The sequence below is a fragment of the Felis catus genome, chromosome D3, assembly GCF_018350175.1.
Source record: "Felis catus isolate Fca126 chromosome D3, F.catus_Fca126_mat1.0, whole genome shotgun sequence".
Lineage (NCBI taxonomy): Eukaryota > Metazoa > Chordata > Mammalia > Carnivora > Felidae > Felis > Felis catus.
The window spans coordinates 32,635,612-32,658,801 of NC_058379.1; the positions used below are offsets into that span (position 1 = coordinate 32,635,612).

Below are 23,190 nucleotides of genomic sequence, written 5' to 3' on the forward strand. Positions count from 1 at the left end.
CCAGTTGAAAGGGCTCCTCCAGGCTCCGGCACCGTATACCAGCCGGAGATGTGAAGTTAAAACTGGCCACAGACGTTCCTCCTCAGAAGCATTCAACAGCTTGGGGCGAGCAGCTCTCCCAAAATCACTGATCCGGATCTTCATCTCCTGTAAGAAACCTTTATTCCTTTGCCTATTTGCGATCTGCCTTTTCTGTCCCTTAATGCAGGGGAAGACAGGATTTCACAAACAACAGCTACCGCAGGAAACTAAACCACTAAACCAACAGCCGGATTTGTCATGCTGAACCAAACTCAAGATGTGAAGGGAATCCTGAAGGCCACTGTATGCTGCCACTGTCCTGCAGGTCCCTTTAACAAAGTTCAAACACCAGATCTACATATCCTTGTTTCTTGTCTCAATTTAATCCAATCCTGGAATGGGAAAAGCAAAATCCACCGAATGCACATCTGAAAGACGCTGCAGAGCAGCCAGTGTCAATCAGACCATTTGTAGGCTTGCTATTGGGCCCATACATTTGGCTGGTCTTTCAATGTGTGGTAATACAATATTGGAGTCTTGGATGAATGATGCACCTCTATACGGAGCAATGGGTCCATGAATGCTAATACCTGAGGGACCCCTACGTGGACCTCCTAGCTACACCTTTACACGTGGAGCTTTGGGCAGTGGCTTCCATGCTTGGGCAGCTCGCTGTCTGGAGGGTGTAAGGACAATGCACCCTTGCTCTGAGTCCTGTCCCACTGTCCCTTCATAATACCTCAGAAACTCCACATTGTCCCACTCCCCTGAAAGAGAAGTTTTACTAGCAGCTGTTAACCCCTCTGGATGCGCATCATTTGGAAGGTCCCCTCTTCCTTGGCTTGAGTTATTACAAACAAACGTACAATTAGAAACTTACCCTTAACTCCGGCAACCACTGCTGAGTCTACCGCTAATGCCATGGCTGCACCACAAAAGTCCCCAGGGGCTCTCTTGCTGAGATGGTTTTAGATAATAGAATTGCTTTAGATTACTTGTTGGGGGAGTCTGTGCCACGGCAAATAGTTCCTGCTGTACCTAGATCAACACCTCTGGTTTTGTACAAACTCCAGTACAAGACATTAACAAACATGCTCCTTGGCTTATACAGGTTGATTCTGGTACATTCTTTGATTTATTTGATAGCAACCGGTTTGGTTCATGGGGGCCATGGCTAGGAGTATATTTCAGTCACTTGGTATTATCAGTCTGGTGTGCTGTGTTCTCTCAAAGGTCTTACAGGCGTGCTTGCAGCCATCAGCACAGCAGATGGTCTCAGTGTGCTTGGAGAAAAAGAAACAAGCTGAACAATGGGGAAAAAAGCAAAAGCAATTCTTCCATGGATCTGACAACATAACCTGGGAGTTTCACAGTGAGGCAAGAGCAATTTAACTCTGATGGTGAAAGAGGGTGGCACTAATACCAAATTTTGGGGCAATCTTCTCACATACGACAGGATAACCAAAAGGGGGGATTGTTAAATTAATTAAAAAGGAGGCCATCAGACTGAGGTGGCTCTAATGCCATAGCACCTGCATAAGCAAACCAATGTAAGCCTGTAAATACCTTAAGGTTACAAGAGTGAACTTAAGGACAACCAATCACAAACAGCCAAAGAAAGAGGTTTTAAGCTACAGCCAATCGAGAATTTCCTTTGGCCTTTTCTCTAGAACAGTTTTTCCCCAGGCCCCGTAGACAGTGCTTCTAACCACTTCTGCTTTGACGCTGCCTGATTTGTTTTTTGCTCAAATAAATTCCTAAAATTTTTGTATGGCTCACTTTATCCATTAACACATGATAATTACTAAGGTAGTTTTCACAGTGCTTATCAAAAGCAGCAGACAGACAGCAAACACTGCCAACTTCAGGCTTTAATATGCAAACTTTCCTGAAGAGCCTGGATCTACAGCTGTGGTCCTTGTGGGTTTGAGGAAGCAGGCGACACACTTATGGAGGGAAACAGATAAGCAGAGCGCCATTATTTTGATTTATTGCATTCTGAAGTACCATGGGGGAGGGCCTGAGAACAAGTCCGCTTCATCAGCAGTTCTAAAGCCTTATTACCTGAGATTTGCATTCTGGAGGAAAAAAAATCAAGACTCAATTTTCAATACGTATGTCACACGAGATTTGGATTTTGGCCCTGATAGAAGAATGTGTACTAACCTGATAAAGGCTATGTGAGATTAAAGAGAGACACCAGCTAAACACCGAATCCCGGTGAAAGACGTGGATTTAACCAGAAAGCCACATACTTTAGCAAAACACCTCCTCTTGGGGGTGGTCAGAGACACTTGATGTGTGCAGGCTGCTGGAGGCAGCTTTGTCCCAGGGCTCGCCGCCAGCCTCAGCATTCGCAGGAGGGCCCAGTCCTCGGGTCACATTTCTCTGCCCCTCTGCTCCCTTTCACTTCTCATCATCCCGCCCATAGTTAATCGTTTGTAAGGCCTGAGCTATGAGCGTCGCCATTTCTCGGGTGCCCGCAGCCACCACTCTGCAAGACATGAGGTCGAGAGGTCCACCTGAGGACAGAGAGAGAAGACAGGGTGCCTGAGTTACCGGAAAGGGCAGAACAGTCTCGAATGGCAACTGAGCACATGCACGTTCCAAGGAAAACCAAGGTCCAGGCCGGGCTGGAGGCGGGACCAAACAGGGAGGTCTAGATGTGAGCCTGGCCAAAGCAAGGGTGCAGCCTCTCAGCATCCACTCTGCTGCCCCAGGAAGGGAGCACTCGAGGCTGTGCTGGGGGAATGGAGGTTAAGGTCCAGCCATCAGGACTGAGGTTCACATGATCGGTTAGACCACCACAGCGGAGAGCAATTCTCAAATGTCTGCTGTATGGGTGGCACCGGGGACCCCATGTGATAGATGGAAGTCCTAACTCAGCAGGTCTGGGTGGGGCCTGTCTAGGCGGTGACCTGATGCAGGCTGGCTAACAAGTCGTGACTAAAAAGCTAGAGAAAGGGATCTAAAAGGATTCACCCAGTCTCAGACTGCTTATTCCTAAATACTAGATGAGGGGTCTGCCTGAAGCTAAGAGGAGTTATGGGGGCAGACATATTAGGGGACTCACCCCCAGGGGGTCAGTCACTGGGACATGATGACCTTGAAGTAGAAGGAACAAGTCACCTTTTTGAGTCTGTTCTCCTAAAAAGCTCACAGTGTGCTCATGCTCTACACCATGCTGACCCCATGCGGAGCTACACGGTGTGTGTGGGGGGGGCGGAGCTAGCCTCCTCTTCATAGAATGGGGAGTACGATGCTTATTCTGCCTATCTCATCGGATTTGGTGGGGTCAGAATGTGTGCTAGAAAACCATCAAATGTTATGTATGTGTACAGTGGTCACGTGTTCCTATCTGTCCGTATCCTGATCCTGGGGTCTCTTTTCACGCCTAGAGGCATAGAGTAGGAAGGCAGGAAAGCTGAGAAGGCACTAGCCCACTGAACTTCCAACATCTTCACATGGTGTCTCATCAGTAGACTCTGAGGAAGTAGAGGGGACATTTGGTCTGACGGTGGTAATTGGCCCAGTCTGGGGGATGTTGGGTCTGGTGGCACTTGGTCCAGTCTGGGGGACGCTGGGTCTGGTGGTACTTGGCCCAGTCTGGGGGATGTTGGGTCTGGTGGTACTTGGTCCAGTCTGGGGGATGTTGGGTCTGGTGGTACTTGGCCCAGTCTGGGGGATGTTGGGTCTGGTGGCACTTGGTCCAGTCTGGGGGACGTTGGGTCTGATGGCACTTGGTCCAGTCTGGGGGACGTTGGGTCTGATGGCACTTGGTCCAGTCTAGGGGACGCTGGGTCTGGTGGCACTTGGCCCAATCTGGGGGATGTTGGGTCTGGTGGTACTTGGTCTAGTCTGGGGGACGTTGGGTCTGATGGCACTTGGTCCAGTCTGGGGGACGTTGGGTCTGATGGCACTTGGTCCAGTCTGGGGGATGTTGGGTCTGATGGCACTTGGTCCAGTCTGGGGGACGTTGGGTCTGATGGCACTTGGTCCAGTCTGGGGGATGTTGGGTCTGATGGCACTTGGTCCAGTCTGGGGGATGTCGGGTCTGATGGCACTTAGTCCAGTCTGGGGATGTTGGGTCTGGTTACATTACCAGGTCTAGACTGGGGGACATTGAGTCTGGTGGCGTTACTGGGTCTAGTCTGCTGTCATTCCCCTGGGGATGGACAGCAGGCTGAGGGTCAGAGGGGTTCACCTGAAGTGTCCATCACGATGCCACCTGCTTCTCTGATGATGACGGTGGCAGCAGCCAGGTCCCAGCAGTGCAGGCCAAACTGGTAATAAGCATCCGCAGCCCCCGAGGCCAGGTGGCAGAGTGCCAAGGTGGAGCTCCCGATAACTCGGACCCTAGAGGAGAGGGAAGAGGGCAAAGATTCCTGTGAGTAGTGCTGTGCACTAGTCAGATTTCTCTTAAATAGCTGACATCATCCAAAGTCACCTTCTGCTAGGTATTCCCAGTCATTAAAAATGAGCCACAGGGCTTTTCTAATAAGCTCTCTAGATTCAAGATCTGTGGTGCAGAGCAGTGCCACTCAAGAGAACTTTCTGTGAGGATGGAAAAGTTCTGCAAATGTGGAAGCTACTAGCCACCTGTGGCTGCTGAACACTTGAAATGTGGCCAGTGCAACTGAAGAACTCGTCTTAACTCTACTGAATTTTAACTTAAATGTAAATCACCTCGTGTGTCTGACAGGTACAGCACAGACCTAGGGAGGGTGGGAGACGGGAGAAGATTCATTTGGACTTGTTAGGATTCATTTTTCCTAAACATTTGCCGGAGTGATATCATTTATGAAGGGCTCTAAGCCCACACAGGATTCACTGGTTGGGTGGCTTGAGATCAGTCACTTGGCTTCTAGAAGCACTGCTCCGAAAGGAACACAGGTCCCCTGTTGGTTTTCTAACAGGCACGAGGGAGCACACCGGCAGAGGAAGCATCACGTGGCTCTCCCGGCCTCTGCATGGGGTGCATGTGGGCCACCTCCCATCACTCGGGATCTTTTCCTCTCTCCCTGGGGAGCTGTGAGCAAGACTGTGTGTTTGGCACTTTCCCCTTTGGCTCCAGGATGTTCTGGTTACTGAAAAGTCATACCCATGAGCTTTGGCGTGGAGTAACCTCTCCATGTTGCTCAGGAACAATTTCAGAGTGGCAGGGTCACGTTTGGGGCCAATTTCCGTTAGAACCAAGGCCTTGGAGATATCTGCAGTAGAAAGAATGCCCCATGATCAGAAAAATCAAGTCTTGGTTCTAACTGAATACTCAGCGTTCCCTCTGAAGCAAACCTCAAACATCAGCCTCTCCTTCCCTTTCAGAACAAGTACCATCTGTTGAGTGGTTTACGCCATGAAGTTTTTCTGATAGCTGTGCAGCATTGTAAAGACAGCGAAGGGAGGTCAACAAATCCCACACTTGACTATTTCCTCATCACTCCTTTAAGGCTGCTTCCTGTTTCAGATTTCAGAGGGAACAGACTTTCAGATCTCTCTTTTCAGGGACAGTTAGCATGAAAAACCTGCAAGAGTCAGGTGGCTCATGAAAATCACCATCATTCAGCCATAAATAAAAACAAAATGATGACAAAAAAAGCTTCATCAAATAAATCTGTCTTTAAAAACCTTTCTCTAACTGCTATGATCACGGAGATGGAAATAGCATCCCTGTAGAGAAAGCAGGATGTCTTTGGAAAGGGAATCCTCAGGAGTAACCCCACTGGGCGTAAGGAAGGCTGACGCAGGGGCTGTATGGTCACCCCAGTGTGGAGTGGTGAGGAGCTCAGGCCAACCACATGGCTCCTGTGACAGGGGTAGGAAGCTGGCCTGTGGGTGCCAAGGGACGTGCCTGGGCTCCCTTCCTATGCCTGACTCACGGGTAGGTTATCACAAGCGGTTTGTCTCTGCTTTGCTATACGCCCAAATACAACCAAATTCAGTCTCACGCCTGGTCAGGCTTCGGGCTGAGCACAATCAGCCATACCAGGTGTATTCGTTCAGATAACAGAACAAAGTCCCTCCATGAACTGGAGGAAAAACACTCTCCACAAGTTATGTCACTCAATGGGCCCAATCCTATGTCAACACCTACAGAGTCTCTCACTGAGGGACCAGATGACGGCGAGAAGGCCATCTCCTCTCAGACAGACTCTATGCCCATTTCCCCTTTTCTTAAATCGGAGGCTCTCATTTTCTACTTTAAACACTTTCTGAAAATCGCTTGGCTCCACACCAAAGCTAGCTGCCTTGGAGAGGTCTGAATCACTCCCTGCCAGGCACACCCAGCACCAAGGCTGAGCCAATGACGTGCCTCCCCCATGTCCAGTGTGCACAAGGGGCTCTGCCCACAACAAGGGGCCATGGGGCCGGGCAGCTCCAGGATCCCCGTGGACAGGTCACTGCCCGAGCTTACCTCCTAATTCCCTCCCTGGGCTCCAAACTGAGATGGCGTTTTCTCAGGGGCAGGAAAGAAGACCTCTTTTGGAGAAAACAATATCAACAGAACCAGGCACACAGCAGGCGCTCAATAAATAGTCACGGAAGCAATGAGCACTTTTCCTCGAACACCAGCATTAGGGCAACCTTGGTAAGAGTCTTCTTGTTTGAGCTGATTTGTTAAATCAGTAGCATTTTTTAATTTAAGGCAGGAATACTTGAGTTAGGTAGAATTTGGTTGGCTAGTGTAAGAATCTAATAACTATGCATAATGGCACTATTTTGGGGGGGGGGATGAATTCTTGAATGATAAATATTTCTGTTAAAAACACTCTTGAAAGATAACATTGCAATTTGGATGAGCTGTCCTAGACGAGGCCGCAGGGGAAAATGGAAGCAAAGGAGCAGGGTACGTGGCCCAATCTTGCCCTAATTTCCTTATCTAACTTCAAATCTTACACACCCACACACAGACACTGTATTCTTATTTTTTAGTTTTAGTTTTTGAGAGAGAGAGAGAGAGGCAGGGTGGGGAAAGAGTACCAGCGGCAGAGCGAGAGAGAGAATCTTAAGCAGGCTCCACGCCCCACGGAGCCCAACATGGGGTTGGATCCCATGACCCTGAGATCATGACCTGAGCCGAAATCAAGAGTCAGATGCTCAACTGACTGAGCTACCCAGGAACTCCACATACTGTATTTTTAAACACAGTTCATTCTGTTCCTTGCTCTTTTCATAAAACAATATATCACGTACATCTTTCTCCATCATTCTGTAATTGTAAGGACTACATGTTATTCCCATAGACGAACTGCTATTGGCTCAACCATCCCCTACAGATAAACATTCTCAATTCCTGTTATTATAAACAATGCTACCTCTTTTTCTCTATAGGTTTGTGCACCAATGTTGATAGTGTTTTCAGGATAGAATGACAGAAGTGGGATTTTTGGGGGCACCTGGGTGGCTCAGTCAGTTGAGTGTCTACCTCTTGATTTTGGCTCAGGTCATGATCCTGGGGTCATGGGATCGAGCCCTGCATCAGGCTCGTGCAGAGTGTGGAGCCTGCTTAAGATGTTTGTTCGTTCGTTCGTTCATTCATTCATTCATTCATTCATATTCTCTCTCCCTCTCTCTGCCCCACTTTCCCACTCATGCTCCCCCCGCCGCAAAAAGTGGGATTTCTGAATCAAAGAGTATGCATATTTTAGATTTAAAAAATTTTTTTCAAACTGCCCCCCACAAAATCTCTATCAGTAGTACCATCATCCCCTCTGCACTAAGATAAGATCCTGTACTATTTTCTAGACCCTAACAGGAATCTCTTACTCCATGGTATATGCTTTAAGAGTGATTTTTCTCAGAGAGCTAAGATCAAGAGAATAATATCCCTACATTCAGGGCATTTCCTGGTTCTAGGATCTCAGTCACACTGGGAGACATTGATTTTCCTTCAGAAACTAGAAAGCCACACAATTTCATTGGGGAAATAAGTACTACTTTTAATCAGGTTCATAAGACGTGGCTACTTGGATGTTATCTGGACTTACTGTGGTGATCATTTTGCAATATATACAAATGTTGAATCATGATGTTGTATACCGAAACTAATATAATACTATATGGCAGTTATACCTCATTAAAAAAATATTATACCGCATAAAAAATAATATGACTACTTGTTCAGGCCAAGGCCTAGGGGCTGGCTGCAGGGTGAGTGGAAAAGTCCCCAGAGTACCAGCCCAGACAAGCAGATACCCCACATGCAGGGCTGGTGCAGGAAGTGCAGAGGGTTTCAGACTAAGTGCCACAAGGCTATTTCACAAAGGGAAACTAAGCAAGGTGTGGAAACAGTAGCCCACGTTTACCAACCTCTGAATCTCTCCAGACAGGGCTGTGCTAAACACTTTCCATTTATGTCTCTGTTTCTCTATTACATTTATGATACATTTACATTTCTATTCCTCTATGACATTCACTATCTCACTGCTGCCCTTGTTTCACAGATGGAGAAACCAAGCCTAAGGAAGTGACCAGTACGTAGTCATGTGGCCCTTAGGTCGTGAGGCCCAGACTTAAACTCAAGCTTGTCCAGTGATTATGTGAAAGACAGCATTTCTTCCCACAGTTTTTAAGTCTGTAAAGAGATATCTCTGCACCCAGTTGTTTCCTCTTCTTCTAGCTGCAATGTATCTATTTCTTTCTCACTCTCACTAAAACTTCTCAAATGAAATGAACAAGGAAAAAGGAAGCCTGAGTGCTGCCATCTACAGGCAAAATGCTTTCTACGGTTTAACACAGATAAAACCATCCTTTCTATTTAACATCACCTTATATTATGGTTATTTCAAACCCATAATCACTATGGTTTTTGCATTTTATTATCCATTTTGCATATTATTATGCCATAGTATTTTATCTCAATCAAATACTAATGCATATATTTTATCATTTAAAATATTTTGTGACTTCATGGGTATGTGTGTGGGGGAGGAAGGGGAGTTATTGCTTAATGGGTGCAGAGTCTAATTTGGAAAGATAAAAATTTGGAAACAGATGGTGGTGATGGTGGGAAAACACTGTAAATGAAATTAATGCCATTGAATTACACACTTTAAAATGACAAACTTCATGTTCTATTTTACCATGATAAAAAAAAAAATCCAACAGATTTTGAAGTAGGGCATCTCTGTATACTTTTTTAACGAACAGATTTTAGGGTGAAAACAATTGTCCACTAATAGACTTGCAACAGTTTAAAAACTATTGTTCTGATTGAGCATGGTTAAAGTACCCCAAGTATCATAAAGTATTGTTGTCTTAAGAGAAATTTTACAACTTAAGAGAAGCAAGCCATCTGTATACGCTGAAATACATACTCCAGAGAAAGAGGTGAGTAGGCTTTAAGTCTGGGAAATATCCCCCATGAACACAAGCTGCTTTTGCTGAACATAGAGCCCCCAACCACTGCCCGCCCCACCCCCACCCCATGACAACACTTACGACAGCAGGTATTTTTACACACGTCCTAATTCTTTCAGACTTCTTATAGACCATTAAGAGCTACTCATATGAAAATAAAGTTTAATTTTATTTAACTTAAAAACATTAAGTACTAGACAGACGGGACGTTGGTGATTTGGTGGGGGCTGGCAGAGGCGGAGGTGTGGGGAAAGGGGGCTTGATGGGCACAGAGTTGGAACTTGAAGCCAAGCAAAACTAGGAGAGAAGAAAGCAAAACTGTAGACATCATCTACAAAAAACTATATCCACAAGGTGCATCCAAACCCCAGAATACAAATGGGTGGGGCAAGCCTCCAACAGCTACGAGACCAGGTGGCATCAGGAGGAAGAAGGAGCATGGAGCATCTGCTGGACCCCAGCAGCCACTCCCTGGAAGTCAGCGCGGGCCCAGGTGAGAGAAGTGGGCGCTGAGAAGGGCCGCGCACACACCAGTCCAGGAGCCCCTGGTGCGTGATAAGGGCTGAAGGGAGAGAACCACCAGCCCTATGATCTCTCGTAACTGACTTACCAAGACCTCTTAAAGGAAGGATCCAGCACTGGGAGTAAACTCCAAATTCACTAGACAGGAGTAACAGGAGTAAAGAAAAGAGAAGCTCCCGGGAACAGTTAAGTAGAATAAAGCCAAAAAAACCCACAAAAAAACAAACAGAAAAACAAAATCTAAGGTTAAAGCCAAGTTTTTGAACACTTCACAAAAACAACACAAAAGGGAACTCTAGAGCCACAAACTACCAAAAAGGTCCTGAACTCGCACCCCACCCCTTCAAAAGCCCTTCCCCATTTCAGGAATACAGATTTCAAGCAGAAATAAGTAACTAAAAAGAATGATGGGTGAGCCACACATACACTTACATGGAAAAAAAAAAAAAAAGAATAAAGAGAACATCTCTTCAGTTAATCAAGGACTACAAGAAATATTTGTCCACAAAACAGAAGTACTTTATATAAAATTAAGAATGCCTAAAAAAACCAGCCTAACTAGAAAGTGGAGGGGATACAACTTAAGAACGAATTAGAAAAGAAAATATTTCAGCAAAGATTAAACTGAAGGAACAAAGTATAAACAGAATAGATTGTACTTTATAAGAAATGGAGGTTGAAAAAAGATTGGTGGAAAATCAGCCCTCAAGTACAAAAAGATCGAGAGCATACTGTGCATATTTTCAGACCACAATACTATGAAACTCGAAGTCAACCACAAGAAAAAATTTGGAAAGGTAACAAATACATGGAGACTAAAGAACATCCTACTAAAGAATGAATGGGTTAACTAAGAAGTTAAAGAGAAAATTAAAAAGTTCATGGAAGTCAATGAAAATGATAGCACCACAGCCCAAAACCTCTGGAACACAGGAATGGTGGTCATAAAAGTATATAGCAATCCAGGCCTTCCTAAAAAAGGAAGATCTCAGATACACAACCTAATCTTACGTCTTCAAGAGCTGGAAAAAGAACAGCAAGTAAAACCCCAAACCAGCAGAACGCGGGAAATAATAAAGATTAGAGCAGAATCAATGCTATCAAAACCAAAAAAAACAGATCAATGAAACCAGAAGCTGGTTCTTTGAAAGAATTAACAAAATTGATAAACCACTAGCCAGTTTGATCAAAAAGGAAAGGACCCAAATAAATAAAGAATGAAAGAGGAAAGATCACAACCAAAACAGCAGAAAGAAAAACAATAACAATATTATGAGCAATTATATACCAATAAAATGGGCAATCTGGAATAAATGGACAAATTTCTGGAAACATATACACTACCAAAACTGAAACAGGAAGAAATAGAAAATTTGAACAGACCCATAACCAGTAAAGAAATTGAATTAGTAATCAAAAATCTCCCAAAAAACAAGAGTCCAGGGCCAGATGGCTTTCCAGGGGAATTCTACCAAACATTTAAGGAAGAGTTAACACCTATTCTCTTGAAGCTGTTCCAAAAAAATAGAAATGGAAGGAAAACTTCCAAACTCTTTCTATGAAGCCAGCATTACCTTGATTCCAAAACCAGACAGAGACCCCACTAAAAAGGAGAACTATAGACCAATTTCCCTGATGAACATGGATGCAAAATCCTCAACAAGATATTAACCAACTGGATCCAACAATACATTTAAAAAAATTACTCACCATGACCAAGTGGGATTTATACCTGGGATGCAGGGCTGGTTCAATATCCACAAAACAATCAACGTGATTCATCACATCAATAAAAGAAAGGACAAGAACCATATGATCCTCTCAAAGATGCACAGAGATCATTTGACAAAATACAGCAAATAAAAACCCTCAAGAAAGTAGAGATAGAAGATCATACCTCAAGATCATAAAAGCCATATACACAAGACCCAACACTAATATCATCTTCAATGGAAAAAACTGAGAGCTTTCCCCCTAAGGTCAGGAACAAGACAGGGATGTCCACTCTCACCACTGTTATTCAACATAGTATTGGAAGTCTTAGCCTCTGCAATCAGACAACACAAAGAAATAAAAGGCATCCAAATCGGCCAGAAGGAGGTCAAACTTTCACTCTTCGCAGATGACATGATACTCTATTTGGAAAACCCAAAAGATTCCACCAAAAATCTGCTAGAACTGATTCATCAATTCAGCCAAGTTGCAAGATACAAAATTAATGCACAGAAATCGGTTACATTCCTATACACCAACAATGAAGCAACAGAAAGAGAAATCAAGGAATTGATCCCACTTACAATTGCACCAAAACCCATAAAAAACCTAAGAATAAATCTAACCAAAGAGGTTAAAAATTTATACACTGAAAACTATAAAAAGCTTATGAAAGAAATTGAAGGAGTCACAAAAAAGTGGAAAAATATTCCATGCACCTGTATAGGAAGAAAAAATATTGTTAAAATGTCAATATTACCCAAAGCGATCAACATATTTAATTCAATACCTATCAAAATAACACCAGCATTCTTAACAGAGCTGGAACAAATAATCCTAAAATTTGTATGGAACCAGAAAAGATCCCGAATAGCTAAAGCAATCTTGAAGAAGAAAACCAAAGCAGGAGGCATCACAATCTCAGATTTCAAGCTGTACTACAAAGCTGTAATCATCAAGACAGTAGAGTACTGGCACAAAAACAGACACTCAGATCAATAGAACAGAATAGAGAATCCAGAAATGGACCCACAAACGCATGGGCAACTAATCTTTGACAAAGCAGGAAAGAATATCCAATGGAATAAAGACAGTCTCTTCAGCAAGCGGTGCTGGGAAAACTGGACAGCCACATGCAGAAAAATTAACCTGGATCATTTTCTTACACCATTCACAAAAATAAACTCAAAATGGATAAAAGACCTAAATGTAAGACAGGAAGCTATCAAAATCCTCAAGGAGAAAGCAGGCAAAAACCTCTTTGACCTTGGCCACAGCAACTTCTAAGTCAACACATCCCTGGAGGCAAGGGAAACAAAAGCAAAAATGAACTACTGGGACCTTATCAAAATTAAAAGCTTCTGCACAGCAAAAGAAACAATCAGCAAAACTAAAAGGCAACCAATGGAATGGGAGAAGATATATGCAAATGACATATCAGATAAAGGGCTAGTATCCAAGATCTATAAAGAACTTCTCAAACTCAACACCCAAAAAAGAAATAATCCAGTGAAGAAATGGGCAAAAGACATGAATAGACACTTCTCCAAAGAAGACATCCAGATGGCAAACTGACACATGAAAAGATGCTCAACATTACTCATCATCAGGGAAATACAAATCAAAACCACAATGAGGTACCACCTCACACCTGTCAGAATGGCTAACATTAACAACTCAAGCAACAATAGATGTTGGTGAGGATGCAGAGAAAGAGGATCTCTTCTGCACTGCTGCTGAAAATGCAAACTGGTGCAGCCACTCTGGAAAACAGTATGGAGGTTCCTCAAAAAACTAAAAATAGAACTACCCTACGACCCAGTAATTGCACTTCTAGGTATTTATCCAAGGGATACAGGTATGCTGTTTCGAAGGGGCATATGCACCCCAATGTTTATAGCAGCACTATCAACAATAGCCAAAGTATGGAAAGAGCCCAAATGTTCATCGATTGATGAATGGATAAACAAGATGTGGTATATATAGTCAATGGAGTATTACTCAGCCATCAAAAAGAGTGAAATCTTGCCACTTGCAACTACATGGATGGAACTAGAAGGTATTATGCTAAGCGAAATTAGTCAGAGAAAGACAAGTATCATATGACTTCATTCATATGAGGACTTTAAGACACAGAACAGTTGAACACAAGGGAAGCAAAAATGATATAAAAACAGGGAGGGGGACAAAACATAGGAGACTCTTAAATATGGAGAACAAACAGAGGGTTGCTGGAGGGGTTGTGGGAGGGGGGATGGGCCAAATGGGTAAGGGGCATTAAGGAATCTACTCCTGAAATCACTGTTGCACTATATGCTAACTAACTTGGATGTAAATTAAAAAAATAAAATTAATAAAAAAAAAATTGGTGGATCCGATAAAACGAATTAAAGAGAAAGCAACAAATAGAAAAGATAAGCAGAGAAGACTCAACATAGTTAATAATAGAAGACCAGAAGATAAAAGAGAAGCAAAAGAATTGAGAAATGAACAAATACTAACAGGTATAATTCAAGAAAACTCTTCTAAAATTAAAAAAAAAAAAAAAAAGGGGACTCAAGGGGCACCCAGTGCTCAGTCAGTTAAGTGATCTCGATCTCAGCTCAGGTCATGATCTTAAGGTTCATGAGTCTGAGTCCCACAGTCAGCTCTGCACAACAGCATGGGGCCTGCTTGGGATTCTCTCTCTCACCTTCTCTCTCTGCCCCTCCCCCACTCTCTCTCTCTCAACATAAACAAACTTAAAAAAAAAAAAAAAAGAAAGGGTGTATAACATGGTGTGCCTAGGAAACTGACTGAAAACAAACACTGGGATATACTCTATTAAAATTACTGTGCTTGAAAGAAAAAGAAAAAAAATCTATTGGGCATTCAAGCAAACAACTGAACTCCCTTATCAGGGAAAGAAAACGAAACTGTCTTCAGACTTTTCAACAACATAGATACGCCAGAAGATGATGGAGACAATTTAAGACACTCGGCACAAGAAAATGTGAGCCATGTGTTTTGTTACCAGAAGAATGGATCTCCAGGTATAAAGGCCACTGATAAGCTGCTGTGAGCACGTAAGAACACAGAGAATGTTGTTCCCAGGAGGCCTTTCTGAGAAACCAACTGGAGAAATTCTCTGAGGGTGTCCTTGAGATTCTTCCAGGAATCTGCGAAGTTAAAATAATTTTCTTAATACTACTAAGACATGACTTGCCTTTTCACTGTGTTAACATTTGCACAGAGTAGACAAAGCCAGGCAGGGCACGCCCTGTTCTGGTGGCCAGTGCAGTCCTCTCTGCCACACTCACATTCTGGGGGAAAACGGGTTGGTTTTACTTAAGAATGAAAAGGCTGCAAAAATGACGAATTGCATTGAGCCTCAAAACCTAGGCAAATGTCTTTTCAATCCTGTGTGATGAGACGGGAATTATGGGGAGGCTTAGACAGGAAGAACAGGGATGCTTAGATGGGAAGTACAAGGAGGATTAGACAGGAAGTACGGGGGGCTGAGACGGGAAGTACAAGGAGGCTTAGATGGGAAGTTGTGGGGGGTTTAGACGGGAAGTACAGGGGAGCTTAGATGGGAAGTCCAGGGGAGGCTTAGAAGGGAAGAACAGGGATGCTTAGATGAGAAGTACAAGAAGAATTAGACGGAAATTCTGGTGGGGGGCTTAGATGGGAAGTACAGGGGGGCTTAGAAGGGAAGTCCGGGGGAGGCTTAGAAGGGAAGAACAGGGATGCTTAGATGAGAAGTACAAGAAGAATTAGACGGAAATTCTGGTGGGGGGCTTAGAAGGGAAGTCCGGGGAGGCTTAGAAGGGAAGAACAGGGATGCTTAGATGAGAAGTACAAGAAGAATTAGACATAAGTTCTGGCGGGGGGCTTAGATGGGAAGTACAGGGGGAGGCTTAGATGGGAAGTATGGGGGAGGCTTAGACGGGAAGTACAGGGGGGCTTAGATGGGAAGTTGTGGGGGAGCTGATATGGGACGTACAGGGGAGCTTAGATGGGAAGTACAGGGAGGCTTAGACTGTAAGTACAAGGAGGCTTAGATGGGAAGTACGGGGGAGGCTTAGACAGACAACAGCAATTTGGAGTTGGGTATTTGGAAGATCTTCTTGAAGATGAAGGCAGTGAGCCCATCACTTCAATTGCTAAGGCTGCCAATGATAAAATTCAAGCTCTGAAGTGGAAATTAGAATTTGGGAAGGCTTAGATCTACTACCGAAAGTTTGACACCTTCCCAACACTTAAAGATTTCTCATGAGAGTAGTGATACTAATGAGTACAACTTGCTTAATAGTTTACAATGAAATCGGTCAACATTTAAAAGAGCTTGAAAATCTCAGTGAACCCATATTTTCCAAATGACCAAGGCATGATGTTACAAAATCATCCATGAACAGAAGATCCCTTCAAAGCAGGAGACCTGCCCAGTAGATTTCACGGTCATGGAGTACAAAGAAATTCATTGACCGTCATTACATTTCATATTGCAACTAACCTTAAAGAAACCACCACTTCGTGAGTTTTGGTGTGGTATCAAAGAATATCCCCAGTTACTGAAAGTCTATTAAAATATTCCTCACCTTTTCCAACTACTCAGCTGTGTAAAGCCAGATCTTCTTCATACATCAAGATAATACCTTACAACAGGTTGAATACAGAAGCAGATATGAGAATCCAGTTGTCTTCTATTAAGCCAGACATTATAAAGAGATTTGAAAAAAATGTAAAATAATGCCACTCATGAAAATTTGGTTTTGGAAAAAATGGTTGTTTCTCATAAAAAATATATTACTCATGTTAACATGTAATGAGTTATTTTAAAGATAACTTAATAAGGGTTTTTAAAGTTTCTGCTTGAGTTTCAAATACATCAATACCAACAGGTATAACTTACATAAATGAAAGCTCTTTGGGGGTCTTCAATAATTTTTTCAGTAGTATAAATAGGATCAAAAAGTGTGAGAAATGCTGCACAAGTGAATGAGCTTGAGCTTCACCCAATGGAGATACATCGGCATAAGAGACTGGTGGGGGTACCACATCTAATCTACTCGTGGAACCAAGACTATGCACTAACTGATAGTTCTTGGGTGACAGCACATACGCATGGCCACTTGCCCTGTCGACACACACGCACAACCATCAGGAGGTGGAAAGGTAACGAGGAGAGGGTGTGACTAGTACAATAAGCTAGCCACTGCCTTTTCGTAACTGAGTGAAAGGTTATCGTGTTTTAATCATACTGGAGTACATTATGAGGAGGGGGAAGAGGAGTTACAAGCTAACTTAAGTATTGTCACTGATAACGGTAACCCAAAAAAGAGAGGAGTAGGGTAGAATGGAAGCATTTTTACATAAAGGAAATTACTGGAACAAAAATAGAAACCTTTCTAAGTACCAAAAATTATACCAAAACAGAGAATAAAAGCAAATGAAGCAGCTGCTTATTTAAAAGAAAAAAAAAGTACACCTAAAATAAGCAATGGAACCACTTTTTAGATGGTAATCTCTAAGGGGGAGGGAGACAATAGGGTAAAGGACAGGGCCAGAAGCTAAACCTCTTGGAATACACTTTGTTTTATAGATTTGACTCTGTAACAATGTAGCTTTCTGTATAGTTAAAACACAAAATCAGTTTTTAAAAACATCTTCCTAAATTAAAAGCAAAGTGCAGCAAATGTATCTAAGGGATTATCCTCATAAGCAAAGGGAGTAAAGAACCACTTTGTAGACTCCAAATGACAATACGAAGCAACAGAAAAACATCCTTGCAAGGGCTTTGGGGAACAGTTTGTTGACAGCTGGCTAGTACTGCTATTCAGAAACTGGTATCTTTTGTGTGTTGTGGGATAAAGAGGAAAAGTGATCGTGTGACATTACTGAATTTATCATTCCCCAAGTCCCTGCGCATACGGGTTCCAGCGTGGGGCGAGGAGACACAGATCAAAGAGTTAGGGAGACAGACAGCTTTCTAGTCATGAATATGAATTAAAAACACCAGTATGAACTCACAATGTTTTTTATATTAAAAAACAACTTCCTAGCTCTGTCCACAGAGAAGGCGAGTGACAAAGACTGACCAGGAGCCACAAGGAACCCTGAGAACTGAGTGGGGCTTTGAAAAGCTGTTTTCCACAGGATGAAACAACTGGAAATTTGAACACTGGATATTTAATGACTTCAGAATAACTGATAATTTTTAGAGGGATACGTAATAACGCATTTTAAAGAATCACGTGTATGTTTGGAGATACATACTGAAATGCTGACTCAGAAGTGATATTAAGTCTGGGATTTGAATCGGGGACTTGCTCGTGGTAGTGGGAATTGGGTGGGGGTATGGATGAGCAGGGGTGGCTGCATTGACAATGCTGGACACATGGTGGGTCATGTGGGTTCACTGTACTTTTTCTACTTTGTACATGTTTGAAATTCTGCATGGTGGGAAGTGAAGAAAAAAAAAGGCACTAAGGAAACTTTGGCCTCAATCTAATCCTTTACCCTATCTGATATGGTTCTGTTTGCTTTTTACTTTGTGAATGGAAGTCATTCTGGAAAGGTAATAGAAATAAGAGAAGGAGAAAGATCAGTGGTGGGTGTCCTGTTTCCTCCAGAAACGTACCCTGATCCTCACAATGGGCTTTAATGATCTTGTGCAAAGACTAAAGTCTTTTCTCCTTTGGTAACAACGCTCATCTTTGGGTACCACGTGCCGGGGACTTAACTGAGTGCTTTCTCTGTAGAACCGCATTGAGTCCTCAGTCACCGTCATCACCACCCCACCAACCACGTGAGGACGGAGGCTCGGGGGTGGGGGGTTAAGTGACAGCTGGCTCTCACAGTGAAGGTGGCAGAACTGGGACTGAAACAGACAGTTGCTCTGTTGCCTCCATAGAAATCCAGTCACCCGGTGAGTACAAAATGACCAGCACTGAAAACAGCACATCGGACTCTTTGTAAGTCAGAAGTTTTTAAAAAGGAGCTCCAGAACCCGGGCAGTTTTGAGAGAAGTGGGAGCCCCAGCTGTGTTGCAGAGGGGGTTCATGACAGGGCTTGCGTGGAGCTGGAGGGCCGATGCCGGGCCAGATGTAGAGGTGACCCAGCATCCCTGCCCCACGTGGGTCTGAGAGCCCCGCTGAGGACAGGAAGTAGTCATGCACAACTGAGCCACGCAGGCAGCTGACCAGGAAGCCAAGTGTGTGTGAATGGAGCCGAGTGTTCTAATCAAACAAATATAGAGCAAAGTTCACGTAAGCGTGTTTAATGACAGGCTTCCTCACTACTAAGTTACACAATTTGGCCTGAGTGGTTACCTCTTGGCATGTGTACCTACAATTAGGGCTTCTTTTTACACAGCCAAACAAAACATCTCTGGGAGAGGGAGGCATGGGGTAAGGCTGGAGGCTGTTCTGGAATCTCCCTGGGACTCAGAAGCAGTAACTGGTTAGCATGCCCTGCTGGTCCCACGTCTGTCTGAAGCCTTGTGTGATGTTCCCTTTCCCCTTCCCTGGGCATGCTTGTGACCTTCAGAGGCCCCTGAGGGAGCCCCCTTGGGCTCCTCACTGGGCCGGGCTGCTGGCTCCAGGCACAAAGGGCTCCCTGATGGCAGTGCTGTCCTTGGGCTGCAGATCAGAGCTGGAGAACTCGTTCTCACTCAGTGAGGAGCAGTGGGAAGGCAGGGTCATCCCTCACTCTCCTCATTGCCTCTGAGGCCATCTAGGCACCCAGGTGCCATCCAGGGAGGAAGAAAAGGCAGAAGAATTAGAGACCATGAACAAAGGCAGAGCGCTGACACCCACGGACCGAAGCCACGACGGGGAGGGTACCTCATGACGTCCTGCTGCAGAGATGTGCAAGTTCCAAGTTAGCAGCCACTGCACTTTTCTACCTTTTCACACTCACACATGGACATGAGGGAGCTTTCAAAGTCTTCTCCTAATCTAGCTGCTTCTAGGCTGCGGCTCTTCTTCTGTTTCTGCCTCTATAGTACCTGTCCCACAATGCGATAAAATATCACGGATTTAATCAGTGGGAGACAAGGGCGGAAAAGCCCGTGAAAAACCTAAACCAGCATATTGTTAAGGACACGTGCTTCTGTGCGGTGTAAGTGTAGCCACAGCCACTTTATAAAAGTTACTAGGTGTCCCTGAGGTTCTGCCTTAGGAGTAGCGCCGACGGTGACACAGCTGTGGTGTGTGGAAACATCACAGATTCACACAGCTCATTCCCATGGCCACCGTCTTCTCACAGAACCTGAAGCCAACTGCAGCCAGTCCACACCCGGTGAGCCGCAGACTGCACCTGGCTGATGTCGCCCTGGTGACATCCGGATGACTGATGTCTACCTGGACGCTCTGAGGGCCAGAGCATGCTTCTGACTCTGCCCTTGTCCTTGGACTGCTAGAGACCACACCACACTGGTGACTGGGTCTCTCTGAGCACAGAAGATGAGAGATGTGAGTGTAAAACAGAATGAGACTATTTAAAGCTCCTGGCCACATCCACAAAAACATTAAGACACAGAACTGGCTCGATTTCCAGGTCATCAGAGACACAATGTCCCTAAAGAAATTGAACCCTCAGCAGGGGACTTCCAGCACCGTCTCCCAGAATGGTGATTCTGGCATTTTCCATTCACATTTCTCAATCTGAAACGACCTGAGACGAGCCACGCAAGGCCCTACCTGTCTCCCCGGAGACCCGGAGTCGCTGGCCGTTGCAGAAGGCGCCCCGGCCCCTCCGGCCTGTGTACAGCCGCTCCTCTGTGCAGTGGTAAATCACTCCAAATTCCAGCTGTGGGGTGCAGGGGCAGGATGGAAAACAAAAATGCTTCGCTTATTTGACACAGAAAATAAGACAGTAATTCAAAGGGGAAGGTGTTCTTGGTGTTATGACCAGTGTGATGGAAACTCCTTCACAAAAGGGAACTGAAAAACATTAGTGTCTCCATTCAAAACTGGACATGTCTTTTTGAAAATGACATGCTTTAAAAATATACTAACACTAATATAGCTTTACTAAAAATTAACATCATAATCAAGCATGAGTAACTGAAAGCTATTGAAAAAACTTAATTCTTCAGAAAGGTCTCGGTTTTGGGGGGTGGAGGGTGGGGAAGGCTACTCGTGACTAATCCTCACAAGAAGCCCTCAAAGTTGCTGACTTGTGAAGAATTAGGAATACATCTGTAAAGCTGATGACAGAATCACAAGTCAAGGATGGCCAAGAGAGAGAGGTGATTCACCAAGGAGGGGCGCATCCCTGTGCAGGTAGAGCGCCAAACTGTAGCCACTAGGCCTCAGACGGCAGCCTCCCATAGGTACAGTAAAAAGAAGAGGTGAGAGTGGGACAGAACGCTGCCCTACACACACGTGCTTTGTCTTCTTTCTTCTACCAACTGGTCGCTATTTGGGGTTGACAGGAGCAAGTGAGTGTGGTCTGGGGGCTGGCCATGTTTTCATTTCCCTGGAAAACAAAGAGAGACCCAGGCCAAATCTCTTGGGAGAGTCTCAGCTAGTCCGGGGTGAGCTCGAGCACAGTGGAATGGACTCCCCAGCAAGGCAGGAAGAGGGTTTATTTCTGGGGAGGATCATTCAGTCGGCCTTCCAGCAATATTTCACTATCTTCCTCCCTACCCCTCACCCTGGCTTTCAGGGGGTTCCCAAACGAGGGTAGGCCTAGAACCACACGGGCCTCTAGACCCTGTGCCCCTGGGGTGGTCGGGGGGCCTGGAGGCCTTTGCTAGCAGGAGGGAGGGGTGAGGAAAGCTGGGACGCTCCCCTTGACCACAGCCCTCTACTACAAGCCCAGACCACCTGCGCGCACTCGCACCGGGCCCAGCGGGGCTGCGGGCCTTGCCATCGGAGACCTTGCCCGCCCACAGCATTTTGTCCCCCAAACCCAGTTACTGACATGTGGTCATGAGCGTCACCCTCTGAGCTTAATGCTCAGCCTCCTATTCGGTCTCAATGACACCTAACAGACAGACAAGTGAGCATTTAACTCCTTAACCAGATTTCAAAAATTTTATGTATCTTCACCTTAGTACTGTTACACGGGTACAGACTTCTCTTAGTTTCCACACTAGAGAACTGATGCTGGCACTGAGGGTGAAGAAGAGAAAACAGTGCTCTGGCGGAGGGCTGCTTTTGGAAAATACGAACCCCCCGTCCTATTTAAATACAACTGTGGTGACTGCACAGGAAGTGTTAAGTGTCACTGCTTAAATTGATTAACGCCTTTATGCATCCTATGGTCCTGTGACGTTGCGTAGCTCTACGGGTGATGGGAACCCTGCAGCAGTCTCGTTCTCATGCTGATAGCTAGAGAAGGATGAGGAAGAACTAATGAAATACTGGGATTAAAAATGTCCTCCAAAAATAGGAGTTTCTTCTGTGTGTGACTAGGTCACACGCCCCAGGGGTCAGAGGGAGACTAACGTGGACCATTTGCTCAGAACTTCCCTTTCCATGCTTCTCCAGCAGCATCACAGAAAGACCATGGTGGGAACAAGGGTCAGCCACCACGGGGGTGGGCTGGCCATGGAGTCCCAAACCTGCACACCCTAAAGCCAGTTTTCATTTGTTTACTTTCTTGGATTTGAAAAACACATGCTTGAATTTACTAGTCATGATTAAGGCACATGACAAAGACGGGAAAACAGGAGTACTGGGATGGAACCCAAAAAGGAAGGTGCTAAACCAGGCCCCAGGGGCTCAGAACCACTGGCCAGGGGGACCCACCCACCATGTACCTCTTGGTTTACAGCGAATCCAATGCTTACTGCCACGGTGGGAAATCTGCAAAGAAAAACAGAATGGTTTACACTCTAAAATATAAATGGTCTCATGCAAACTCTTAGGAACCTCTGTGTGGCTATGTAGCATCGTCGCTGGAGGCACAGAAAGAACTTTATACAGTGTGGGTGGGTTTGTTTTTTAAAAAATTACTTCCCACAACTTCACTAACTGCTTCCAAGACAAATAGGCTTAACTGACCATGTTGTAAGATAGCTGACCTTGAAAGAAAGCAGTATTCTGAAAGTCATGTAAGATTGATGTAATTCAACAATGACCATCGAGTACCCAATTGAGAGGTATTTTAATAATCAGCTTGCTGGTTCTCAGAGACATAAGGGACAGTAGGGACCTCCCAAAAGGCCAGACCCATGTCCCAGTTGAGGTGAGGAGGGGCCCCCAGGAGGGGGCATCACAGCCTCCACCCAGAGGCCAGGTCTGGGTGACAACAGTGCCCCTCCTCACCCTGGGTCCTATGCAGGCATGGGCCACAGCCGTCAGAGGCGGGCTGTGACATCGCAGATTGCCTGCACTTTTATGATTTTGTTGTTGCTGCTATACCTCTTGGAAATAATCTCTCTTTTATGTGAAGATCAGCAGAGCTTACCAGCAAGTAGGAAGAAGCTGGGCAGTACTAACCTCCAGGAAAACTATGAAACCAGTCCCACACAGACGTGAGCCCTGACTGAGGCTGCAGCAGTCGGCGTGGCCATCTGACGGGTGGCTCGCTGAGCAAGTACACGGCACGCCAGGCTCCACTTTAGGTATCTCAGAAAGCTCT

At 44.9% G+C, this 23,190-nt stretch overlaps 1 protein-coding gene across 1 annotated transcript in view; it reads right to left on the minus strand.

Annotated features, from left to right (window-relative positions):
- Positions 1 to 1,995: 1,995 nt before the first annotated feature.
- The window catches only part of IMPA2 (inositol monophosphatase 2), a 46,183-nt gene continuing 24,988 nt past the window's right edge, over positions 1,996 to 23,190 (minus strand). Inside the window, exons 4-8 of the mRNA XM_045041596.1 lie at positions 22,367 to 22,412; positions 20,298 to 20,406; positions 5,123 to 5,231; positions 4,226 to 4,377; positions 1,996 to 2,543 (exon numbers count right to left, since the gene is read on the minus strand). Of these exons, the coding sequence (XP_044897531.1) occupies positions 2,428 to 2,543; positions 4,226 to 4,377; positions 5,123 to 5,231; positions 20,298 to 20,406; positions 22,367 to 22,412 (532 nt within the window). The 3' untranslated portion in view covers positions 1,996 to 2,427. The remainder of the gene's footprint in view (positions 2,544 to 4,225; positions 4,378 to 5,122; positions 5,232 to 20,297; positions 20,407 to 22,366; positions 22,413 to 23,190) is intronic.